At 41.3% G+C, this 26,407-nt stretch overlaps 1 protein-coding gene across 2 annotated transcripts in view; it reads left to right on the forward strand.

The window, feature by feature from the left end:
- UGGT2 (UDP-glucose glycoprotein glucosyltransferase 2) overlaps positions 1-26,407 on the forward strand; it is a 119,142-nt gene that overhangs the window by 26,621 nt on the left and 66,114 nt on the right. For both annotated transcript variants that reach the window (XM_061630083.1, XM_061630084.1), the window contains exons 9-12: positions 9,635-9,734; positions 15,071-15,131; positions 20,977-21,068; positions 24,144-24,294. In XM_061630083.1, the coding sequence (XP_061486067.1) occupies positions 9,635-9,734; positions 15,071-15,131; positions 20,977-21,068; positions 24,144-24,294 (404 nt within the window). The remainder of the gene's footprint in view (positions 1-9,634; positions 9,735-15,070; positions 15,132-20,976; positions 21,069-24,143; positions 24,295-26,407) is intronic.

Here is a 26,407-nt window from a genome sequence, read left to right on the forward strand (position 1 = left end):
GAACTAGATGCATAGCTTCCACTTTCACCAGCAGCCACACATTTATTATGACTTCTAGTTTGGCTCTGTGAATGGATCCCTGTAGATTTTCCTAAGTTTTTAGAAATAAATCAAGAGTTTAATATATGGTCAGACCAGAGCTTGGAAGATTACTTTTAAAAAGTAATAAATTACAGTTACAATTACTTGGCCCAAAAAAGTAGTGATTACCGTTACAATTACGATTGCTCTGAAAGTAACTGATTACTTTACTTTTCCTACAAAGTAATCACTACAATTACATTTCAGTTACTTTTTTTAAAAAACTCCTACAAGGTGCTGGCCTTGGCTGCTGCACATCTAAGAAGCCTAAAACAATATTAAACACACACACACAGGGGGTAGTAGAATAAAAAAATTTATCCATAAGATTAACATAATGGCATAACAGAATCTCACATCCCCCCAAGCAATGAAGATACCCCAACTCTTGAAACCAGATTTTACACTTGAAATGCTTTTATAATATGTTTCTGTTATGTCTCAAAAGAACAAGATGCTCAAAGAGCATGTCAGACAAGGAATGTCTTTTTACAGTCATTACGTTGCCACCAGTACTGAACAGGCGTTCTACTGCGGCGCTTGAAGGCATGCCTGTGTTGTGCTGCAAAAAACACCGCAGCACACGTGGAAAGCCATGGAGTGATGACACTTCCCTGCTGAGAGACCTCAGGTACCTCACCAGTTCCTCCTCAGCAGTGTCCACTGCTGACTTCTTGCCCTGGGGCAGAAAGTTAAAGAAGTCATCTTCTAAGTCATCTGCTTCCTGGTCTTTATCTGAAGACTGATCACTGTCCTCATTAAGTACACCCATCTTTATTTCAGCTTTCAACAAGGCTTCCATTGTGTATCTAAGAAAGAGAGAGGATATGTTAACACATATATGTTAGGAAACCATCATCTGCTCTTCATTTCCTGATGCTTGTCATGTCCCCTGGTTCAGGGTCCAGCCTGAGCCTGTGGATGATGACATGGAAGGTAGGAAGGTGACCAAGTCACCACACTCATGGGGCAGCACAGTAGACCCTTAAGGATTACCTGCAGCAACCCAAGGTTGTGATGAGGAGCCCCAGGAAGAAAAGGCCCAGCCCCTGCCTACCACCTTAAGCCCTCTGATGCCTCCCTTGAGACAACATTTCACTTGGAGTAATCCACCCAAAGGGCTTCCCTAATGTTCTTACTTGTTGGTATGGGTGGTGGCCTGACACGATTCCAGCCAGTTTGAAGCGAGGGTGTAGGCAGGCTGCCAGAAGCAGCCTCTTGTCCTCCCAGATAGCTGCAAACCGCTTTCTTAGGGCTTCGCGCACACCTCTCAGCAGCTGAAAACAGTATGTGTACCTCTCAGGTTTGTTTTCCAGTCCTTCTAACTTGCGGTCCAGATTGCAGAGCGTTGGTAGCAAATACCCCATGAACATGCCGTTCTCCCGTTGCAGGATATCTAGGGACTGGGCTAGTGGCTCCATAATCTCTGTGTATTCCTGTACCACTTCAATCTCAGCAGCTGTGATCCTGGACAAGGAGCAGCAGTCCATTATGGCATGCATTTTTAGTGGCACAGTTGACAGGAGCTCATGTAGTTGCTTCAATGCATCAAAGGTGGAATTCCACCTGGTCTTATTCGGTACCTTCAGATACACACCACATTGCGCATGGATATACTCAGCAATCTGGGCTGAGTGGTTCTGCTTGGACCACAACTTGCTGCATTTTCCCATCAAGGAACGAAACTGTTTCTTGAAAGGACCAAGAAGACTACTTTTGAAGGAGTCAGAAAGCATGGCCTCTATGTCTTGTGTTGCCACAAGGTTGAGGGTGTGGCTAGCACATCTCTGGTGTGGTGGTAAAACAAAATCCTCTCCTAAGGCTGCAGCTTCTTCCTCTGCCTCAGGTCCTGTGTCCAGGATCTCACAGATAGGCACACACTCCACCTCAGCCTCCTCCTCCTCCTGGTTATCACCATCATCGTCACTGGTGCCTGCAGCTTCCACTGGTTCTTTGGCCATGAAAACTCTGAATGCTTTCACAAAGTTGGAGCCATTGTCTGTAGTAGTGCACATAACTTTGTTGTGGATCCTGTACTGCACATGTACATCATGCAGTGCTTTTGAAAGGACATCGTATGTATGGCGCCTCTTCAGACGCTTACAAGCCAAGGCCCCGACCTCACGTTTTAGGGTAGTTGGGTTGATCCAGTGGGCTGTTACCCCAAAGTAACTCTTCTTGCCATTGGTCCAACAATCTGCAGTGGTTGCTATATATGCCACAGCACCCATTCGGTTTGCAAGAGTTTCTCTCATGTGGCATGCTCTCTTCTCAATTCTGTCTCTCAGAGTCTTGGCACATATGATGGTGAGATCTTTGGGGAGTCCAATGCGAACCAGATTAATGAATGATGGTTTGTCCACAGTCTGAAGTGGTAATGTCTCCTCTACAATGAAATCAATGATTCTCCTGTCGAGATTGCTCTGGGTGACAGGCTCCCTGCCAGATCCCCACCTCTCAAGGGTTGTCTGCTGCTGCTTCAGCATTTTGGGAGGAGGGGTGTCATGCATTGGTTCAGGAAGGCCACGTCTCCTTGCCTTTATTGCTTCTTCAATTGCTCTCAGCTTCTCAGGGTGTGCCCTCTGAGGAAGAAGAACAAAGCATGAATCCAAGAAAAAATGGAAGAGGAACTTCACAATTTAAACATAAATAGACAATGGACACTCTTTGAGGACCAGCATGACAAAGGCTTACCTCAAAATGTTTCTTCACATTGGATGAGGAGGAAACAGCTGATCTCAGATTTTTGATCCTTGGAAGGCAATAATTGCATCGTAAAACAACATTTTTCCCACTCTGGCTCACAAATGTACAAGCTTTCTCAAAGCCAAACCATGGTACTTGCTGTTCTGCAGATGTGGCTGTGGGCAACTGGCACTGCTTCATGCCCTCCTCCTCCTCATGCACAGGGCCTCCTTTCTGAACCTCACTTTCTAGTTTTGCCTCCTCAGGATCAACAAGCTGTGATTCAAGTGGCCGCACTAAATGACTGCTGCTCTCAGCAGCAAAACCTGCAACAGGCATCTCTGTAATAAACAAGAGATAATGCTCCTATATGGGTGAACTTCAGCTGTGATGTGCCCCCATCTCTTCCCCATGCTGCAAGATCCCCCAGTCAGAGTGGAAGTAAGCAGGTCGATAGCACAATTAAATGAGATCCTATTTGCATCATTTTTACTCACTAAATAACCCTGCCTGGGCCAGTCTAACCTACTATCTCACAGGGTTGTTGTGAGAACAAAATGAGACTAGGGTTCAAATCCCCACATAGCCATGAAGCTCACTGAGTGACCTTGGGCCAGTCACTGCCTCTCAGCCTCATGAAAACCCTATTCATAGGGTCACCATAAGTTGGAATCAACTTGAAGGCGGTACATATATTTTTTATTTTGAATATGATGATTATGATAATAAATATGCAGCATTTCAAATTAATTCTGTATAAGCATTCCATGCCAAGCTTGGAAAACCAAGGATGAGGTATAAAATGTAGACAAAAATACTTTTGACAAAATGCCGTTTATCTTTTATCTTTTATATTTTATATATATGAGCCTGGGTAGGGAACATTTAATCTAGCCTACTTGCTTTCAGCAAGAAGGGTTAAGTGCCTTCAGGCTAGGGCAGTCACCAGAAGGCCACAGCAGAGACAAAGGAGCCTAGTGTTGTGGAGATGTTAGATGGGAGCTTTGGGGAGTAAAGATGGAGGCTCCTGAAGGCTGCAATTCTAAACACACTTACTAAGGGATTAAGCCCCATAGAACTCAACAGGACTGACTTCTAAGTAGATATAGTTTGGACTGTGCTGTTGGTAAATCTTGACTAGGGTTCTTCTGCAAAGACATCCATATCCAAGCAGGGTTGGCAACCCCCTGCCTGGAATACCCTGCCCTTATCTTTTAATGTGGCTGCTCCAAATGTTTTTACAGATTTGACCCTTTACTTCAGAAAGAGGTCTGAAAAATGAGTAAGAGTAAGAAGTATCTTTTAAAATTGTTCTTTTCAATTCACTCTTGAATGAACATCATACCTAGGGCAGATCCACACCATTCCTTTAAAGCACATTCAACACCCATTTGAAGCACATGAATCCCACCACAGAATCATGGGAACTGCAGTTTGTTAAGAGTGGTGAGAACTATAACTGTGAGGGGGAAATGACACTTCCCAGAATTCTTTAGGGGAAGTCATGCGCTTTAAATGTGAGTTGGATGTGCTTTACACATATTGTGTGAATCCGCTTAATAAATTTTGCCTGCATGTAAATTGTTTTAATTAATTTTTCAAAATGGAAATAAGCTATAAAGTGTAGTGGGTGACCATGGGCTACTCACCATTTCTCAGCCTATCTACCCCTCAGGATGAAAACAATGGAGAACCATGACTACCCCAAGGCATACTTAAAATGTAAAGGAAGTATTGTACAACCATAGTATGCAATTGGATACTTATAGGGACACAGCATGACAAAACTGGGTGGAAGTAATGAGTGGGGTACCACAGGGCTCGGTCCTGGGCCCAGTGCTCTTCAACATTTTTATTAACTACTTGGATGAGGAGGTACAGAGCATGCTTATCAAATTTGCAGATGATACAAAATTGGGGGGCATAGCTAATACCGTGGAAGACAGAAAGAAAATTCAAAGGGACCTTGATAGGCTGTGGGCTGAAAACAACAGAATGAAATTCAACAGGGATAAATGCAAAGTTCTACACTTAGGAAAAAGAAACCAAATGCACAGTTATAAGATGGGGAATACTTGGCTCAGCAGTACGACATGCAAGAAGGATCTTGGAATTGTTGTTGATCACAAACTGAATATGAGCCAACAGTGTGATGTGGCTGCAAAAAAGGCAAATGCTATATTAGGCTGCATTAACAGAAGTATAGTTTCCAAATCATGTGAAGTATTAGTTCCCCTCTATTCAGCACTGGTTAGGCCTCATCTTGAGTGCTGTGTCCAGTTCTGGTCTCTGCACTTCAAGAAGGATGCAGACAAACTGGAACAGGTTCAAAAGAGGGCAACAAAGATGATCAGGGGACTGGAAACAACGCCCTATGAGGAGAGACTGAAGGAACTGGGCATATTTAACCTGGAGAAGAGAAGACTGAGGGGAGATATGATAGCACTCTTCAAGTACTTGAAAGGTTGCCACACAGAGGAGGGCCGGGATCTCTTCTCGATGATCCCAGAGTGCAGGACACAGAATAATGGGCTCAAGTTGCAAGAAGCCAGATTTCGACTGGACATCAGGAAAAGCTTCCTAACTGTTAGAGCCATACAACAATGGATCTAATTACTAGAGAGGTAGTGGGATCTCTGACACTGGAGGCATTCAAGAGGCAGCTGGACAGCCATCTGTCGGGAATGCTTTGATTTGGATTCCTGCATTGAGCAGGGGGTTGGACTTGATGGCCTTATAGGTCCCTTCCAACTCTACTATTCTATGATTCTATGAAAATATTTATATAAGCATGACTATCAAATATGTTTATTTATATAACCTGTAAAGATATTTATAGTGCAATCCTATGTTTGTTTACTCAGAAGCAAGTCCCAATGTATTCAATGGGGCTTACTCAACCAGGGAAAACTGCAGCCTCAAGTGATAAGGAACTTGTTCTTTTAACAAGTCCTTTAAGTTGAGACCTTATCCCAGCCTGCGTCTGTGTTGAAATGGCTTTTTAATATGTTTTTAAACTTTTTCTTAAAAAAAATGTTTTTAAAGCTTTTAAAAATGTTTTTAAAGATGTTTTGTTTTAATATATTTTAAAGTCTGTTTTTATGATTTTTAAAGTGTTTTTAGTGCTTTTGTTTGCTGCCCTGGGCTCCTACTGGGAGGAAGGGTGGGATATAAATCAAATAATAAAAATAAATAAATAAACTTCATTCATTTTTTAAAAAAATGAGTATTAGTTTCCTACATAATAAAAACTGTGATAAACCCTGCCTAATGTCTTTAAAAATAGGGTTGGAGGGAGATTTACAACACAAACACAAGTCTGCACTATGTTTACTCACAAGTCCCATTAATTTACAGCACAATCCTAACCATGTCTACTCAAAAGCAAGTCCTAATCGAGTTCAGTGGGGTTTACTCCAGGTACATGCTTTACTCCCAGAAATGGCTTTACTCCCAGAAAAGCAGACATTGGATTAAATACTTTCATATTTCATAGCCCAGGGTCTGACTCTTGGACAGAAGAGGAAAAAAAACATTAAGCCATATTACTTACGCAAACTGCAAACAACTCAAAGCCACCATATTCTGACGTTCAGCCTAGGCATGCCTGGATCAACAAGTCACAACTCTGGCGTCATTGGCTACAATCATGAAAGGGCGGGGTTACAGCCAGAGCTTTGAAAAGTTACTTTTTTAAACTACAACTCCCATCAGCCCCAGCCAGCATGGCCACTGGATTGGGCTGATGGGAGTTGTAGCTAGAGCATGGATCTGTTTAAAAAAAAAGTTGTGTGGGGGGATTTACGTTTTGGTGTATATCTCGGGAATTAGACCACCTAGAAACTTACTTTTTTAAAAAAATTGAAGCTGAGAGTCCGGAGAGTAAGGGGTGGTAGCCAGAGAGCCGGAGCCCCCACCCCAAAACCAGAGACTCCAGCCGAAAACACACACACCGGGGCGCACACACACACAAATCATCGTCACTCACCTCCACAGCTCTTCGCCATTCTGCTGCTGCCTTCTCCGTTGTCCTTCAACTGGCTTTTTCCTCTGGCGTCCATTTTTTCCTCTCAGACGCTAGCAGCAAGCCCTGCCTATTCACCTCTTCCCTCGTGCCTCCTAACACAGATCACGAGGGAAGAGAGAGTCTGCGCAGAGGTCCAATCAGTGTGAGGCACATGTCTTGTGTTAACCAATCACAGCCAGGAGCTGACTTCCCCTTGTTCCCGCCCCCAAGTAACGTCCAACCTAACGTGGAAACGTTAAAGTTGAAGCTGAAAAGTAGGGAAATTACTAGTCGTTCCTTTACTTGCCAAATGTAATGGAATTACCCACTCGTTATTTAAAATTGTAACTAATTACAAGTAACTCGTTAAAAATAACGAGTTACTTCCAAGCTCTGGGTCAGACAAAACATTTGTCGTGGCCTCGTTGATAGGATAAAACACGAAAAAACATCTATTGTTCTCTTCTGTGAATCTATTTTTAACTAAACAGTTTAGATTTTTTTTTTGTAAACTGCAGATGAGAAAAGTGCACATAAGGCTCTTCAGAGAGGAGGAGGGAAGGAAAGATGTTAACTCTTCCTATCCTGGGGACCTGCAGGAGGATATTGTATTGCTGAAATCATTGTAGTACAATTTATCTTTACTGATTCTATTAATGTGGCACGGGAGTAGGCCATGAAGTGTTACCATTGCAAAATAAAAGCTATAATACTACTTCAAAAGCTATTTCGTCATATCAACGATATGTTGAGGATGAAGGAAATTGACCGTGAAGCTTGCAGAAGATTAGGCTTTTTTTCATAATACCGTGAAGGTTGCATAATATGATGCCTTTCTTCCTTTCAGCATTATTGGTAGCTGTTTCTGATATGCTTTTACATTGCATATAGGATATCATTTTTGGAAATAAAAAAGCAAGTTTATCAAAGAAACTCAAACTCCTTGGCTTCAACCCACCTACTTCATCAGAATAGTTAGCTGAGACTAAATTAAGTTCTATTGATTTTACTTGGTCTTATGCCACTGTATAGGTCTACTCAGAAGTAAGTCCCATTGTGTTTAGTGGGAATTATACCCAGGTAAATGGGTATAGGATTGTAGCCCTAGCCGTGGCTAACTTTAGGTGCACTGGGGAGAGGAAAATAGTCTTGTGCCATTCATGACTTCTAAATCAACATATAATTTGACGAATTAGATTTGTTTGCTACTAGCCATTAGGAGTTCATACAAGATAGATATGATATAATTTTTAACAAATATAACCTATCAAGCTTTTTGTAACTGAGCAATATAACTACTTCTGTGTGTTCTCTGGAAAATAATACGGGTTTTTTTGCTGCTTTTAGGCATAATTTTGCCTAATTTATTCCAATTTTTAATAATCATGAAGAGTAGCAAAAAATTATACAGGAGCCTGAAGCTTCTCTCCCCCCTCCCCCCTGATAGTTGGAAATCTTGTCTAGTACCTATGCTGCCTTTCAGTAACAACTGCCTGAACTGTTTCAAGCATATCTTGAAACTTGCTCTGGACAGTTCAGATGATCAGAAAGCTGAAGTCTTTGGGTTGTCTGCATTTCCATTTAATCGTTGCATACAGACAGTCCTGACTGATGCATGCAGATGGAGTCTGAATAATCAGAAAGAGCAGTTAGAGCCAATACTACAGCACAGTTTGGCTCAGTTCAGACATTCCTGCAAACCATTTGGAGGACTGGAATCGAGCCATGTGGCACCCTCATTCATTCTTGGTTTCATCTTCAACACTATCTGCAGTTTGCCAATTCAGATATCGTGGCAATCTGTGGTTAGCATCCTGATGTTAGTTGAAAGAGCAAGTGTTAACCATTGTTGATTTGAAACAAATTATGGGTAGCACTAAATAGGAGTTGGAGAGGGAAGCTGCGTATGAAAGGGAGAAGGGGCACGCAAGCCTGAAGCTAATTCATAAGCTGGAGAATTGCCTGACTAGAGTTTCTGAAACAATTGTAAAAGCAAGCTTTATCTACTGCACCAACTTATATCTGAGGAAGCTAAGTAATTACTTACACCTGCATCTCTAGTATAAAGAGCTTATATTGCTTACTCTCTCAGGTGATTGTTACCATTATAACTTATATTATGATTATGCACTATAATTGTAGTCTGTCTAGTTTTTGTGAATCACTTTGAGCACAAGTGTATTTGTGGAAAATGTATCTATAAGTAGGACTGCTAAATTTGGTAAATTGGTCTTAAGGAAAAGTTAATGGTATAACTTGTAATAATATTTTAGTATGGATTAATGCATTTTGCATGTATGTATTCATTATTTTTATTGTCCATGTATGCAAACAGCCTGATTTGGCTAATAAGCAATAAAATTTGGGGCAGTACACAACTAATAGTTGTGCAAGGATTAGTGCTAGTGCAATGGGATTTCTTCCTCTCCTCCACCTGTGTGTGTCCTGCACCATCCCCAGATCTACTCTGGAGGGCTTGGGGAATCCACAGAACAGATTTAGGGTGTGGGCAGGGGGAGGAGAGGGGGAGAATATTATGTTGCACAAGGAGATATCCTTGAGCTAACGAAATATTCACTTAGTGCTATATTGAATACAACCCTGGCGATTGTAGATATGTGTGTGTATTTAAGTAAAGTGACTATTGATAATTGTTATTTATGCACCTAAGGCTGGTGAATATGTAACAATAGTTGAGGAATCGGGCGTTGGCTGTTTCCTTCGCTCCCTGAATTCTACTTGCCAACCTAACCACGGCTGAGGGTTATGTAGGCATTCACCTTAAACATGATTAATGCCAAACTAACTAGCATTTTGAATCCATCTCTAAGGTTCTTCAGTGATGACTTTATTGTCTTACAGACCTTAGTTTACAAGCAGCCTCTCGAATTCTGTCTGTTCCCAGTTATAATGCATTAAAAGTCATGAAAGACATCGCACAGAACTTTCCAGTCAAGGCCAGGTAATGATAATGTTATTTCCAATTATGTTAATGAATGTCTGGATTTCAAAGAGTTTATTTTTAACATTTATTTTCATGCCCCACCCTTCTTCCAAAGACATCAGGGTGGTGTACCTCGTTTCCCATCCTTTTATCCTCTCAGCAACCCTGTGAAGTAGAATGTGACTGGCCCAAGGTCACCCATTGAGTTATTTGACTGAATTTGAACCTGGCTGTCCCCAGTCCAAGTTCAGCACTCTTGTCCACTGCACCACTAGAGCAGCCTCTCAAAAAACTCCAGAAAAGCTCTTAGCCTGACTACTCTCATGTATGTGAGTTATTTGTGGCCAATCAGGGTCTACTTCTATAAAGCTTCCCTGACTTCTTGCCTTGAAGCTGATTCTTACTGTGTGACCAGGAAAGTGGTTAAATGAGAGTTGATAAAATTCAACAGATGAAAGGATCCAGTATGTAAATCCAAATGATAAGTCTTAAATGGCTCATTGGGTGGAAGTTGTCAAATCAGGAAACATAATCATCCAGGTTGCAATAATAGTCAGAACTTTGTCATCTTTCTATGTCAGGAGATTACTCATAACAGCAGAGAAGCTAACTTGCAAATGTTTATACAACTGCTATCGTGTTGAGATTTCCTTCATTAGCAGGCATTATCAATATTGTAACTGAACTTTTTATAGCATTTTTTTCATGTTTAAAGTGCTTTACAATTCTTCTCTCATTTACCCTTACAATGACCCTGTGGTCTACCTTCACTACAAAAGCCAAACTTCTTTTCATATTGTTCTGTCAAATAACAAGCTACTGCTATAATCTGCCATGCCTTGAATCCCAGATATAATTCCATGCTTGTTTGATATTACAAGGCATAGTTTGCTGTAGTTTTTGAACTATTGTAATAGCCTTAGAGAGAATAAGACAGTAATGAGAGTGCATGATTGATGTTAAGATGTGACCAATAATTTCTATCTTCTGGAAGGAACTTGAACAACTTTCTTTGTTGCTATTGGACTACTACTTGCATAAATTTTGTATTCATGAATACAACAACTGTTGAAAAGAATGCTTAAATGAAATATCACTCTCCCTCAAAAGTCTTTTCTAAAAATCCGTAATAGTCATTTTACTTCAGAAGAAAAGTTTACAAGTCTTGCCTGATAGTGAAAAGTGGGAAGTGGTCCTCTGGCTTGGACTCCCTGACCTGCCACAGGGGAGAGGGCTTAGTTTTCCAAGGCCATGAAAATCCCGTATTCAGATAACTACAACACCTGCCATTGGTCATTTTTCCTTGCAGTGAAAGGGGCAAGAAATGGGGCTATGCAATCCCAAGCATGCAGTGCTTCAAACCACAGGTTTGAACAGCCAAACATTTCTAAAAAAAAATTCCTCTGTATCATACAGCCATGAGAGTGGCTGTATACTATAGCCAGCGTGGATTTTTTGCATTCCGCAATGTTAAATTGAAAATACCCCCATGCCATTCTGCTGCTTCCCATAAGCTCATTTCAAAACAAAACCTTACAAAACTTATAGTACTGAACTCAGAAACACTTGCTTAACAACCCTCTCAATTTTCATGGTGGTACTCAAAACAGTCAAAGAGAATAGAGAGTTCAAAGTCTAAAAAGAGAGGAAAAACTCAGACCCCTTTTGGACTTTCTTCTCTGAGAGTTCTCATAGTGTGTTGAAATTCATTAAAAATCAGCCATGTTCACAGAATACCTGTAATCCTATTACTGACCTTGCCCCATACTCTGACCTTCATCATCTGCAGTTTAAAAGTTACAGGAATGTCTGGCTGATTTTTAATTAATTTAACAAATTTTGACTTGAACTGAATGTTAATGTCGGGCATGCTCAGTAAGAACCAACTGTCAGAAGCCAGACTCCCAGCTGCTGGGCTTGCCTAATCAGGAGGCCACACCAGAGTTTGATTGCACTTGAGATAGTCATGGCTTCCCCCAGAGAATCTTAGGAAGTGTAGTTTGTGAAGGGTGCTGAGAGGAGACTCCTATTCCACCGACAGAGCTCCAGTGGCCAGAGTGGTTTAACATTCGGCCACTCTGACTGAAGCTCTGTGAGGGGAACAGGGCACCTCCTAGGAACTCTCAACACCCTTTACTAACTACACTTCCCAGGATACTTTGGGAGAAGCAATGACTGCCTAAAGTGAAATAACAGTCTGGTGTGGATGTGGCCAGGGACAGCGTTGGTTTAAATTTGAGTGGGAGGGAAAGGAAAGGGGCTTCCCCTCTGCCCAGTGCCCACCCATCATATCTTCTCCCCTCCTCCTCCCCATGGTCAGTTTTACCCATCTTAAGCATGATTGCACAGGAGTAAATACCCTTGAACTCTATAAGCATGCATATGATCAAACCTGCTCATCCCTCCCCCTCCCTTTGCCCCTCCTCCTGCAATCCTCTCCTTCTTCCTCCTGCTGCTCCCCTCTTCATTCTCCTTCTCCTTTCCTCTCCTCTCCCCCCTCCTCCACCCCCATGGTCAGTTTTACCTATCCTAACCATGATTGCATCCATTGAACTCAATAAGCATGCAAATAATCAGACCTGCCTTTCCCTTCTCCTCTCTCTTCCTTCTTCCTCCTCCCCTGCCCACTCCAGCCCTCCCTCCCTCTCCTCTTGTCAATTTTACCTATCCTAAGCATGATTGCATGGGAGTAAATCCCACTGAACTCAATAAACATGCAAATGATCAAACGTGTCCTCCCCTCCCCCTTCTGCCTGCTCCCATCCCTCTCTGCCCTCTCTCCCCTTCCCATCCCCTTTTGTCCGCTTCACCTATTCTAAGCATGATTGCAGGGAAGTAAATCCCACTGAACTCAATAAGCATGCAAATGATCAATCCATTCTCAGCAAACTTGCACAGGATCCCATTTCTTACCTCCCGGATTAAAAAGCAGAGAAATTCACTAATAAGCAAAAAAAAAACCTTGCGGTTTAAGAATGTACCTATAGCTAACAGATATTTCTATCAAACTTTAAAAACCAGGGAAACTGGGCAGCTATAGTGAATGCACCAGGGGAGCAGGAGACCTGACCTCCTCTCTGAGATATTGTACTGCCCTACAAAGTTGTCAAAATGCAAACACAATCTAGGTTGGCCTTTCACAGTACAATCCACTTCCTTTGTTGCTTGGAAGAATTTAGTAACATGTGGCTCTGAGCACATGGTGAGTGGTGGCAACACCTGCAATCAGCCCAAGTAATAGAAAGAAGACATGTGCTGTGCTGATCTTGTTTTAGCAGGGAGGAAGCAACATAAGACAGTTGATATAGTTCAGATGGTCACTTTAAATATGTCTGATTTACTTTGCAATTTTAGTGAAGCTTCCTATAGGAAATAATTTTCTTTTGTTTCTGTGTCTGTGAATATGTGAAATACAGCAACATTTTACAAAATTTACACTAAAAAAACTCCAAAAATAATTGTGGAATAATTGCACTGACTATTCTGCAGAATAGTCTCCAGTGGACATGAGGAGTATCTTAGTTTGCACAAGATAAAACAGTGGGAGGTGAAATATATTCTAGCAAAATGCTAGGTATGTTCTATGTTTTTAATTGACCGTGCCCACCTTGCCTTAAATGATCTTGGGCAGGCAAAGTTTGTTTTTTCTAACAGCTAAAATCATTGCTTAAGTAGCAACATATTGTAATCAGTCTGATTTTACATCAAACTGCAGTTTCAGATTCAACTGTTAATGCGCCCAAAATAGAAATAGAATATAGCCTCCAGTATGAAACACAAAAGGCTGTCTTCACCATCATACGACACTGACCAATAAAAAGACTTTGAAATTAATAAAAGTAAATTTGACACAGAGTTCTACGATGAATAATGAGAGAAATATAATTTTCTAAGTTAGATTCTCTGTAGAAACAGGAGGAACACAGGAAAGAAGCAAAGTAAGAAGAACGCGAACAAACATACAAAAATGTAATTCTCCATCTTAGGAGATGGCAGGTGTTGCCACCACTCACCATATGCTCAGAGGCACATGTTACCAAATTCTTTCAAGCAACACAAGAAGTGGATTGGACTGTGACCCAAATTGTGTTTGCATTTTGACCAATTTGTAGGGCAGTTCAATACCTCAGAGAGGAGGTCAGGTCTCCTGCTCTCCTGGTGCATTCACTATAGCTGCCCAGTTTCCCTGGTTTTTAAAGTTTGATAGAAATATCTGTGGGCTATAGGTATGTTCTTAAACCACAAGTTTTTTTGCCTATTAGTGAATAGATAACTAGCATGTTAGGGAGGAAGATGAATCCTAGCCTAGAATTATCCCTGACCTTGCTGCGTTTCTGCATGAAAAGGATTTTTTTTCATCATGGAGGAACATTCATGATCCCCCTCCCCTGAAGAATAGCCCAGACACAGGTTTGCCACCTTAGTGTCTTTTTATGATCTTCCTAAGGGTTCATTTCCATGTTACATGGTGTAGGCCCCTGTGTTTCTGCCATGGGTCACCCGCATCTTCTGTAACTAGAATGATGACTTTTTGGCCCTCCAGAACTTGCTGAACTACACCACCCATCATCCCAGCAAGCATGGCCAATGGCTAGGGATGATGGGGATTGTAGTTCATCATCTGGAAGGCCAAAGGTTCCTCTCACCTCTTCTATAACATTGGTAGTCATCTGTGAGTTGGGACAGCAAATGGACTAGGATTTTCTAAATGGTGAAAGTAGTTCTGCAAACTCAAAGGAGCTCTAGCTTTGTTTTTCGCAGAATCTCTTTTCCCTCTTATGCCACCTGCTCCCTGAAAAAAGAGATGTTGGCCATTTCTGGTGTAAGCTAAATATTTGCAGTTTTCTAATGGCTTACTTGAGGTAAGGTGTCAGGTTCCCATAATTTTCATCAAAATAGATAGGACCGGCTCAGATGTAACACTAAACCATAGTTGAGTTTTTGTTAATGAGCTTCAGTTAACCTTAGGCTTGTGTGCTCCCCTTTTTTTTTTTGGAAAAGGAGATAGGGAACATTTCCTAATGAAGTTCACCATAGTTTAGTGGGCTAGACTGTGGTTACAGAATGGTTTAATGAACCACAGCTTAAGCTATTAGTTTACAGTTCAGAATTTATTACAAATTGCTGTTAATGTAAACTAGAAAGTAGATGCTTCCAATCACTTCATTGTGGCCATGCTGGAGGAGAGAGGAGGGGCTGTATGCAAGCTTGAGGTTCACCAGGCATGTCTGTATAGCACGAAATCATGGTTTAACATTGCATCCAAATTCGGCCGTGGAGTACTTTATTCCCTTTTGGAAAAGGTATATGTGTGTGGGATATTCAAATGAGTTCATGATATCTAACTTTTTCAGATCCCTGAGCAGAGTGTCAGTGAACCTGCAAATGCGGAAAGAAATAAAGGAAAATCAACAGGTTGGTTCATGTTCTTTTTATTATGCAAAATCAAATAATTGATTATACTGTGCTGAGATATTCATATATTGTACTCTCTTGGGAGATACATATATTATCATGCAACTTAAAAACATAACCAATAGAATTTCAACCCCCTCTCCCCCAAAATATAGACTTGCTAATCAGTTACATTCCTTACTGCTCCTTATACCTTCTTCTCAAATAACGCGTGATATGGCCAGATTTGACAAGCTGAGCAGCTTCCAGCTAAAGCTAGTGCTGAAACGTAGGCTATTAATGTTCAAATGCTGGCTTCAGGGCTTGAGCTTTAACTCTGAACTAAACCACTTTAATTGTCCTCTGAAGATGAGCATTAATCAGTTCAAAACATAAATGTCTGGCACAGAGTAATATATACACTACTACTGGCGATCACTCATGACCGAGTAAGATTGTCTTCCAAAATAAGGTTGGTTGGAAGACGCCTATGCGTGAATTTGTTGTATGTGAGGAGATCGGTGCACAGTGATCAACACACAGTCTTTACAGAAAAAAGCTTTGATCCAATGGCATGGATAGCACGACAGTTGGAAGTCTTATCTGCTGCAGCCTTCATCCGCCTTCACAGCCGTTGTAACATACACATTGTTATCCTCCGCCTGTTCTGCCTTTGTGGACATTCTTGGATCGTTCTTTGTCTGGTTCCTCTCCCTTGACTTTACTGCCATGAATGACCCTGCTGGGAGTACATGACTCCCGACGGCATCGCTCACAGGGTTAATTGGAACACACAAGCCCACTCACCACTACAAGGTGACGATCCTGCGAGGGGAATATATACATTGCTCTGTTAATAATCCATGAAAGTTATGTTTTGAGCCTTTGCCCTTAATGCATATGTCTTTGGGGGTCTGTGTTCTTTAGTGTATGTTTTAACTGTTACTTAAAATAGGAGCTTCTTCACTGATATTAACCCCTATTGTGCTATATCAAGTCAGCATTATTATGCCATTGTCCCATTCTGAACACCAATGCCCCAATATTTGTGAAGATTGCTTCATACAGCACTCACTTTCTTATATGGTTGGTATAGTAGATAAAACACGTATGTTACTCTTTCCCTCTCTTCTGTTCATATATAAAAGATGTTTGATTTGCTGCTTACACAGGTATAAAAATGTGCAACTCTTGGACATAGAAAGTGCAGTACCAGGGGTGTATGCAATGTTAGCTGGGGGCCAGCAGCAAGGCCCCACTTCATCTGATTCATGCATAGCTTCTATGTGTGGAGCACGTAGAAAAAGACTCATCTAGATTTCTTTGATGCTGGTGCTGGTTGGCTTATCCCTTTTGATACACCTGTCAGTAAGACCCTCACATTTTATATGTGCATATTCTGTCTGTCTCCCATTCTAATGGCACTCGAAGTCTTGTCCCTGAAGTGCCAGCCTTTTTTTTGTCTCCCACCCAAATCCTGCTAGGTCTGCATTTTGCCCCCTACCCTTGTACTTTTTCTCAGAATATGTTCTATATTTTGCAAGAAGGTGATCTATGTGTTATTAAAACACCAAAAGAGGCATTTTAGACATCATTTCAGAAATGGCCAAATATTGCTGGATTTCATCAGCTGTAATGAAAATTGCACTCCAGCAATATCTGGAGGGCCACAGGTTAAGAACGTATGAAGAGCTTGCTAGATCAAGCTCATGTTGTACACCGCCCTGGGAGCTGCTAGCTATAGGGCGGTTTAGAAATGCAACTAAATAAATAAATGGCCCATCTACTCCAGCATCCTGTTCACACAATGGCCAACCAGTTGCCCATGGGAAGCCTGCAAGCAGGATCTGAGTGCAAGAGCACTCTGTTCTCCTGCGGTTTCCAACAGCTGGTAGTTGGAAGCATATCTCCTCCGACTATGGAGACAGAGCATAGCCTTCATGGCTTGTCGCCGTTGATAGCCTTATCATCCCTGTGCTAAACTATGGTTTTGTGGTGCAAGAATGTGCAAGCACTAACCTCAGGTTTGCCTACTCAATCCTCACAAGGACATAAGAGCTCAGCTGGATAAAACCAAAGGCTCATCTGTTCCAGCATTCTGTTCTCTCAGTGGCCAATCAGATGCCTATGAGAGGCCTGCAAATAGGATCAGAGTGCAACAGCAGCCTCCCCACTTGTGATTCCTGGCAACTAGTATACAGAGGCAAACTGCCTCCTACAGTGGAGGGAGAACTTAGCTATCATGGTTAGTAGCCTTACCCTCCATGCATTTGTGTCCCTCTCTTTTAAAGCTGCCTAACTTGGTGGCTATCACTACTTCCTATGGGAGTGAAGATGTACACAGCAATTGGAAATTTACAGTCCTAGATAAGTGGGAAGCCATAGTTTTCCAGATTTGAATGGAACACGCTAACACTGATTGAAAGCTTATCATCCCCATGTGCAAAGGGAAAAAAGGAGAATGAAAGCCTGAGGCTCCTGCCTTTTTCTTCTAAATATTTAGCTTTTATATCTGAATGCTCTCAAGCAGGCTTTGACAGCGTATAGGCAGATTTATTGTAGCACAAAATTTCATAAACTAGAACTCACTTCATCTATTCATTATGCCACAATTAATCTGTTAACCAGTAGGTGCTGCAACAAAACATTTTGTGTTTGCTGGAACAGATTAACTTGGCTACTGCTCCAAATTCTGCAGGCAGCAATTACTTATTTAGATTTGGGACTTCTGATTGCTGAGTTGAGACTGTTTCTAATTCATGTAGCCTTTGAGAATGGGTTGTGCCGAGATGTTTCTCTTCTACATTGTTGCAGGTACTGGTTCCCTTGGTTTTTAGGATAGTCTTTCAGGCTTAACTATATTTTTTAAATTCCAAAAATGGACAAAATGACTCATAGGAGAGGATCAAGACTGCAATTCTGAGCTTGGTTATAAGAAGGAAGTCCCACTGAATTCAATGGGGTTTATTATTTTCTCAGTACAGATGCTTAGCACCAGGCTGTAAATTTCATTTTGTAGATGCTTCAGAGCAGTACTGAACTTCATGCCCATGGAAATCACTATTAAATAGCATAGTGTTTTTCATGCTTTCCTGACACTTTTACATGGTTGATTTAAAACAAATATTTTTTTAAAGCCCTGGAGCTATTTTTTTCTTTGAGCCATTTGATCTTTTTTTAATAGGCATCCTTTAGTGAATTCCTATTTAAGTTTTCCTTGTGGTTTTTTTTTTTTTTTGCTTTGCTGCAGATTACTCATTTTTATTAGACTGCAGCAGCTGCACAAACACAATGTAAAATGGTATCAAGTACTGGTAGTTAAATAGCTCTTAAAATAGACCTGAATACATTTTGATGCCAGTTGCTCTCTTTTGGAAAATCCTGTCACCTAAGAGAAGAACTTTGAGGATTTCTCTCAAGTGTCACATCTAAGCTAATGTTTGAGTAGACAAGAGGCTAATGTATTTGAACAAACTGCTTTATCACAATAGCTAATGGAGGTATCGTTTGAGGGTGTGCGTGAGTGCATGCATGTATGTGTATTTTGAAGCTACTACAAAAGGAATAAAACATAACTTTGAAGAGAAGTGGTGAAACAAAATATGAGTTCTTTGAATATAGGTAATGAAATTTGGGATTATTCTATGTAAATTGAACCTGGACATATACAGTTATTATCTCTGAGGACAAAATGGCAAGATGCTTTGGGTGTCCAGAAACACAATGGTGAAAAAGCACTCTCTCTCTCTTTTCTTTTTTGGTCTGAATATAAATCTGGCTTTTCAGACATCAGTGGTACAGCAGAATAAATTGTCATGCACATTTTTGAGCTACAGGATATTCGTCTAGCAGCAGGAGAGGCATGATTTCAAGCTGCGTAGAACTGAAAGATTCCCCTCTAAGATAATGAAAGTTGAATAGAAAATGCAATACAGGAGAGTGGCTCAAGGCTATTAAGGATTGAAAAGTATATGGTGATTAGATGCAGTCAGAATAGCATTCAAGCGTAAGTAGCTATGTTAGGGAAGGTTGTAGATGTTCAAGTCTAGATAACGTTTCAAGTTGTGGGCTCATCTAAAGAAGCCTTTTGTTTTTACTCTGGCCTTGTTGGCTAAAAGCAAACACTTTTGAACAACTAACTTTGCACGGTCCTCCGTACTTGATGTAGCAGTCTTTCTACTAGGCACGATGAAAGGATGTCTCCATTACACTAGCCCTGTTTGCTGTTTGTATATAAAGAGCATGATTGTCTTTCATCTTATTTGCATTTACCATACTTTGTGGGGTAGGTCATTCTATAATTTCCATTTTGTGGATGGAGAGTGGACAGAGAGTGGGATGTACACAAAACTTTCAGTGTACAAAGCAGAGCAGGAATGAAGAACTCTGCCTAAACTCAACCTTGCCCCTATATTATAATTTGTTATTATCTAAACACATATTTATTATTTCAGTGCCCTTCTGCATTTAGCACCAATTATAATAGTAAGTCAACAATATTAAATAGAATTGAAAAAGAGCACCAAAAATGACATCAACACCAACACATGATAGGCCCATCTATACTTGGACTAGATCAGCTAGGGCAATTGCTTAGGCTCATCCAGTCTAAAAGGCTGATGAGCCGAGTCATTTGCAGTTGGAAAGTATATATTTTAATAGCCAGTGTGATGCCACGCCTCCAGATGTTCGACTCCAACTTTCATCAGCCCAGCCAGCATGGACAATGATCAGGGACAATGATCAGATAATCTTTTGCTGCTACAGAAGCTATTCCCTATACAGCAGGGCCCCACTCATACAGCAGGTTACATCCCGGACCTCTGCTGAAAAGCGGAACTCATTGAATAGAATGGTGCGCAATGCCTGAAAACCGCTGTAAAAGCGGAACAAACACCGTATGAGTGCAGCTTTAGTCTAATTGCGTCTAATTGAGACCGCCGCATTAGCGAAGTGCCGTAAAGCGAAGCTCCGTAAAGCGGGGCCCTACTGTAGGATCTTGCTTCTTGTTTTTAAATGTTGCATTATTTCATAGTCTGGCATGTTTTAGTTTTGTATGTGTGAGAAAATAGGGAAATAGCACTTTGCTTCAGGATCGGTACTGGCAAGCAACAGGGTGAATTAACCACTGGGGTCAGGGATGGACAGACAGAGGAAGTCAAACACCAGGGTGGAAGGCACGGGGCAGGAAAAAGCCTGCTCCAAGCTATGCCAGCTTGGAGCTGGCTTAGTAGTCAGCCCTGGTACCGTCATATAACAGCTGTGAGACCAGCTTTGGATCTAGCAGATCCTGGGCTGGCTTAGCTCTTGCCCACATTTTTGGCAGGTGGAACAGTGAGCTCTGCGCCAAAAAAGTGGCACTAGCATCACTACATGGGCTTCTGGGCTGGGTGGAGGGAGATCTATGCCCCATCCAAGCTCCTCCCCCCTCACCACACCCAGCATGATAGATAGGGGATTGAATTGTGCCATAAGGCAGGAACAGTGCTCGAAAATGGGGGGGGGGAGCAATTTGTGTTGCACTTCAGGCAACAAAATGTCTTGAGCTAGAACTGGTTTGCTTCAAAGACTGTGATATATTAATCAAACAGTGCCAAGCCGAACTTCTCAAAGTATATCCTAGCTGAAGTCTGTTTATCAAGTTATTGGTTTTTCTTTTCATGAATATTGTGCATCAAGCTTACTCTGTAGAAAAGAGAGAAATCCCTTATCCACAAGAATAATTAGGAGATTAAATTTTATCCAGCCAAAATTAATGTCATCTTGTTCAGATAGCTTAAGGTTGAATCATGTGGATATTCAGAAGTTTCTTTTTTAAACTGTTTTGACTAAGTTGTATTAATCTTGGCATTTTTAATTTTTCTAGCATCTACAGGAAGCTCTTGAACTTCAGCCTGGTGAAACACATTTATTTCTAAATGGTCTTCATATAGACTTGGATTTTCAAGATCCATTTAGGTGAAGTATTAGTTATTTGGCTTGTTTCTCTATATTTACTAGTCAAAAAAAGCCCCCAATAACTTAATCCATAAACCAAGTAAGGTGTGGTTAGCTATACTTTAGCAATCCCAAGAGGAATTTTAATGTATATCATTCTGTGATTGGTTGTTTTAATTTAGAGGGTGAACAAAATAGTTTCTTAGATTAATAATTTATTGTGTCAACTATTGTAGTCATTACAACAGTTGTGTATACTATTTGTGGCTGTGTTTTCCATTAAAACAACATAATAACTAAAAGCTAGCAACCAAAGAACTGCCTGAGCAAATCAAAAGGTGAAATTCACTACAGCCATCTCGTGCATATTATCCCTATGCTACTTTTTGGTCCTCTTTGCTTTAGTCTCAATAGAGCTAGAATTGGGGAAAAAATTGCTATCAGTTTAGACTCCACGCTTAGCAACGCTGCATTCTACATTCACTCGAAAAACCTTTTGTCGGTAGTGCACAATCTGTCTTTTCTCCTTGCCTTTTCAACTCTTTCTTCATCCTGGTTTGAAAAAATTAGTTTGCTGAGTTGGGTACAGCAACAAACCAAAGTTAACTAGGAATGCAAATTTTAAATCTCCACCAGTCAAGTGTGAAAGGGAAGGGAACATATGATCCTAAGATGTGTTCTGTCTTGTTACTGTCACAACAAACCTCTTTTTTTAAAAAAAAAACACCAACCTCCCTTGTATTCTACTCTTCCTCCACAGAGTGTTCAGTCTCTTTATCTTAGGGCTGGTTCACATATGAGCCAAGATCCACATTAAAAATGCTGCTTTTTCCATCACGATTGATTTTGACAGTTCACATACTTCCGCCCTCGCTACGAATAAATTGTCTGTTTTTCTTTTTATTATTCACACGCGTGTGCGTTTATTGCTATCAGTGTTTCCTTGTTTCCGAGCCCACACATTAGCATGTTAACTGAGGAGGCGGGGAAGGGGCGGTGTTTCCCTAAATAAGGGAGGAATAGGCGCTTGAAAGAGGCTTTCTTCCATCCCCCCTGCTCCCACCCGTGGCTGTTAGGCTGTCTGTGCGTGAGATTGGTGTGCCTTTGGCACCCTGGGACAAGCCTCAGCAGGCGTTCTGGGAAACATAAAAAAACCTCAAACAATTATCTTTAGAGAGACATTAAAAGCAGCTACTAAAGGAAGCATTGACTGTTTAAGATGCCAAGGCAGCTCCCCTTTCCCCTGCGCTTTTGGGCGCTTATAAATTACCCCAGCGGCGCCTTCACCAGCCTCCTCTCGCTGTGGCTGCATGCGCTCCAAGCCTGGGTGTAGCTCCAGCGAGCGGCATGTAGCGGCTTGTGGACACCCCCGCAGCTCAAGCGAGAGAGCCGGCCAAGGCTGAAGTCTCCCTCTCTGGCGGCCAGGAAGGAATTTCCCGAGCTCCAGCTCTCCCCGGCTACCCTTGGGGAGTTGTTGGTGTTGCTGCAGAAGAGAGAATGAAGGGGTGGGGAATGTGATTTTGTTTAAAGGAGAGGGGGAGGAAACGTATTGGGGGGAAAGTTGGAGAAAGGAAGGCAAGAGCAACCGGAAGTTGCTTCGTCAACGGCAGGACACAAAACGATGTCCAGAGACAAAGGGGCGGAGAAAAGGGAGGATCTAATGGCAAAGAAACTGTGCAGCCAAAAAAGGGAGCTTAAAAGGTAATACACGTTAGAAGCACACCGAAGCAGGTGCAGATTTTAAAAGCAATTTTGGGGTTTTGTCGCATCGATTTAATCCGGAGTTAAAGGCAAAAGCAGCTGAATGTAATCGCCTTGGCAAAAACTCCATGCAAACGGTCCAAATTAAAAGGATCTGCAAAAGACCTCAGATCCAGATTATACCGGCATTTGAACAGGCCCTTAGTGATTTGATCCCACTCTCTGCTTAGCTGTCCATTTCCCTAGTTCAGCAAGGCTAAGATTGGAGCTCTAAGGGAGCTATTGTTTCATCAGTGAGGCAGCTTAGACCATGAGCACACTAGTTGCCTCTAGCAAAGCATTTCCATTAGCCACACTTTGAGGGGGAATGGGTTGATTTGCCAATCAGCTGTGAAATGTCTTTGAAGCTGATTTTTTTTTAAAAAAAATGCACTCAAGCTGCTCATACCATGTAAAAAGGAGTGGGGTTGACTAGTGTCATGTGCCCCCATTTTCAGAAGAGAGGGGTGGAGATGCACTGGAACAGGCAGAACAGTGAGTGTGTTTCTACTCTGAGAGTGAGATGAGCTTAACCCTCCCTTTTATTCTGGCTGTCAGCCAGATCTTGATCGAAGCAGGTACTTACACACACTTCCCTCAACCTCCCAAGTTGCTCATGAGCAGCTGGGTGGGTACTTTGGCAACAGCCCTGAGCTCCTTCTTGGCTCACCCTCTCCCCTGTTCTTGTGGCCCTGGGGATGATGAGCGGGTGCGTACCCAAGAGCGAGCTAGGAACCTAGGCAAGTAGTGTTGAGACCTCTGGTTGTAGGGCAGGGATGTGTGGATTTTATGGCTCTTCAGGTTGTGTGGAGATCTGCTGGGGAATCCTGCTGCCCCCTGTTCTTCATCCAAGGAGACCTCAGGTTCCAGATCTGGGCAAGACTGAACCCTGACACTGGTCTGATTTTCTTATCTCCTTTGCCCTTTTCCTGAACCCTTCTTTTCCACTTATTGTTGCTTCATATGCTTCTTTCTCAGCACTACCTTCTCTGTATGCTTTCTTCAGCCTCCCCCCCTTCCCTTTTCCTTTACTTTCCTGTGCACACAGACCTCTTCAAAGTCCTCATCTTCCCACTGTGCGTTCTGCCCTCTCAGAGGATGGATGTCATGCTGTTTACTTACCTTCCTGTGCAGCTGAACATTTCATGTCACTACACCAACTCTGCCAAGCCTTGCCAGAGGCTTCACTTGCCACAAGCACAGTACAATGTAAATATTTTTTTCAAACAAAAACAAGAAGAAAAACTCGATAAGAAATTTCTCTTAGGTATTCTTTGCTTGTTCAGCTCCCTCCTTCCTTTGAGGATTCTTCTATGTGGTTTTCTTCATAACATCTGTTTTATTTTAAATAAAAAGTCTTTTAGAAACACTGAAGTTGGAAGAGAAAGCAATGCATGGACTCCATTCGCTTGGAATTAAGGGAGATGTTCTTGGTAAAATCATGAGATTAGATGCCCATTCTGATGACAACACTTACGCATTAGACATTCGTCACTCTTCAATCATAGTAAGTATTTATTTGTCAACCTTTAAGGTCCCACAAGACCCTTTATTGTTGTTTGCTATAACAGACTAACATGGTTGCTTCTCTTGAAATTGCATTTTTTAAAAGACTTTAGCACTAAAAAGTCCAGTAGGTATGCCGATCATCACGTTAACAAAGCATAGTTAAGCTCCTAAGCTATTTTTTAAACTTAGCTTAAATGACAGGTACAGGATAGGCTGCATTAATATATTTTTGAAAGGTCCTCTGTGTTTCGCTTTCTGGCTGTGTTTGCATGAGACACTTGAGACTTCTCTTGAGTTGCTTGTCAAACAACTTTCAGCAAGCAATGAAATACCAGTGAGTTTAATGTCTGTCTCTGCATACTGAGGTTAAAATTGTGGTGGTCGCTGTTTTATACAGCATTATCAATGTATATAGAATTTTTATGGAGTAGTACAGATAAAAGAAGAAAGAAGACAGGTACTTCCTGCAAAACATTTATATCTCACTTTTTAGAATAAAGACAAGATGCAATTATATCCTGAGGTGGTATAGAATGGAATAATAAATTCTAAAACTCGCACTAAAATTATACATCACAAAATTTAAAAAAAACACCCAAATCCAGCTGTAAAAATGAGTTTCAACATGGGAGTAGAGGAAATTATGAGTGTTACAAGTAGGGAGACAGCAAAACTTTGAAGGGTAATAAAGATTGTTTGTCTACATTATGAACATTTTCATTTTCAAATGAATAATGTTGAAATCTTTGAATCTTTTTAAAGATTTATGTAGAATAACAATAGTTGTGTTGGATCCAAAGATCTACGAGTGGAACACCCAAGGATTGGAGGGGATAGCTAATTTTGGAGAGTCCCCCTTCCTCAGCAGATGCCTTCAATCTGCTCCAGTGGTGGTGGACTCTCCAGACCAATATGGGGATGGCACAGAAGGCTGCAGAAGGAGAAAATTGTCCTGTTCCCCTTTCCATGAGCAGCAGCCTCCACTGGATTGCCAGCTCTTCCATAAACAAAAGTAGCCCTTCTGTTTGTGAAAAAGCAATTTTTAATCTAAGCCAATTTCACAAAGGATGTTCAGTAAAGAACCCAGGGCTGTGGACGCCAAACCTTCGACTCCGACTCCTCTGTTTTTCTACTGTCCGACTCTGACTCCACCCAAAATTGCTTCCAACTCCACAGCCCTGGAAAGGACTGTAAATGTCTTTTTAAATTGGAAGCTCTCATAGGAGCATTTTTATCGCTGCCTGAATATGCGCTGATCTTGGCATCACAGCATTTGTCTTCATCTGGGTCCTATGTCATACACTGACACGCAAAATGTTTTCCATCTTGAGTTATGGTGAAATGCTCAACTACAGCTGACTTCATGGGAAGCTTCTTTGACATTTTGAATTTATATTTTAAAAAATTTGTCAATCAAAATTTATTTTGAAGCTGGAGTCAGTCGGTACATTTCTACCAACTCCGACTCCACCCAAAATTGCTTCCGACTCCACGACTCCGACTCTGACTCCACAGCCGTGAAAGAACCTGAGTCTTATACCAAGCATTCTATTCAACTAAAATACTGTATGTAGGGTTTTTGTATTTGGGCAACAGCTGCTGCACTGTGACTACTGAGAATGAGAAATGGAAACAAAATACTATAAATTTGATAAATGAGAACTTTTATTGGTGGAATTATGCATTCTTCCAAGCTGCATGCAATCTTTCCATTCTGCTTATTGACTGAGGGATTTTGTGCAACCCCCCCCCCAAAAAAAATTGTTTTTGTATATTTTTATGAATTTGTTTGAAAGGAGATCCAGTAATTTCTGATATTCAGGTTCTCACAAAGTTCAGTTTTTGAACATTATCATTGTGTAACTCAGACGCAACTGCAAAAACAAAGAATCCTTAAATTCTGTGTTTATTAACTGTAAGTGTGCATCAATGGATAAACAGAGTCTTCAGCATCAAATAATAAATTTTCTTATAATTAAGCAAGAAATTGAAAGGAAGAATTTCAAAAGATGCCAAATTACCCATTACTGACAAGTATATGAATACTGGTATTGGCTGAGAAAATGTTAATTACTTGCTGACTGGATTATATATTGTAAAGTTCCCAAGGG

The sequence above is a fragment of the Rhineura floridana genome, chromosome 5 (genome assembly GCF_030035675.1).
Source record: "Rhineura floridana isolate rRhiFlo1 chromosome 5, rRhiFlo1.hap2, whole genome shotgun sequence".
Taxonomy (NCBI): Eukaryota; Metazoa; Chordata; class Lepidosauria; order Squamata; family Rhineuridae; genus Rhineura; species Rhineura floridana.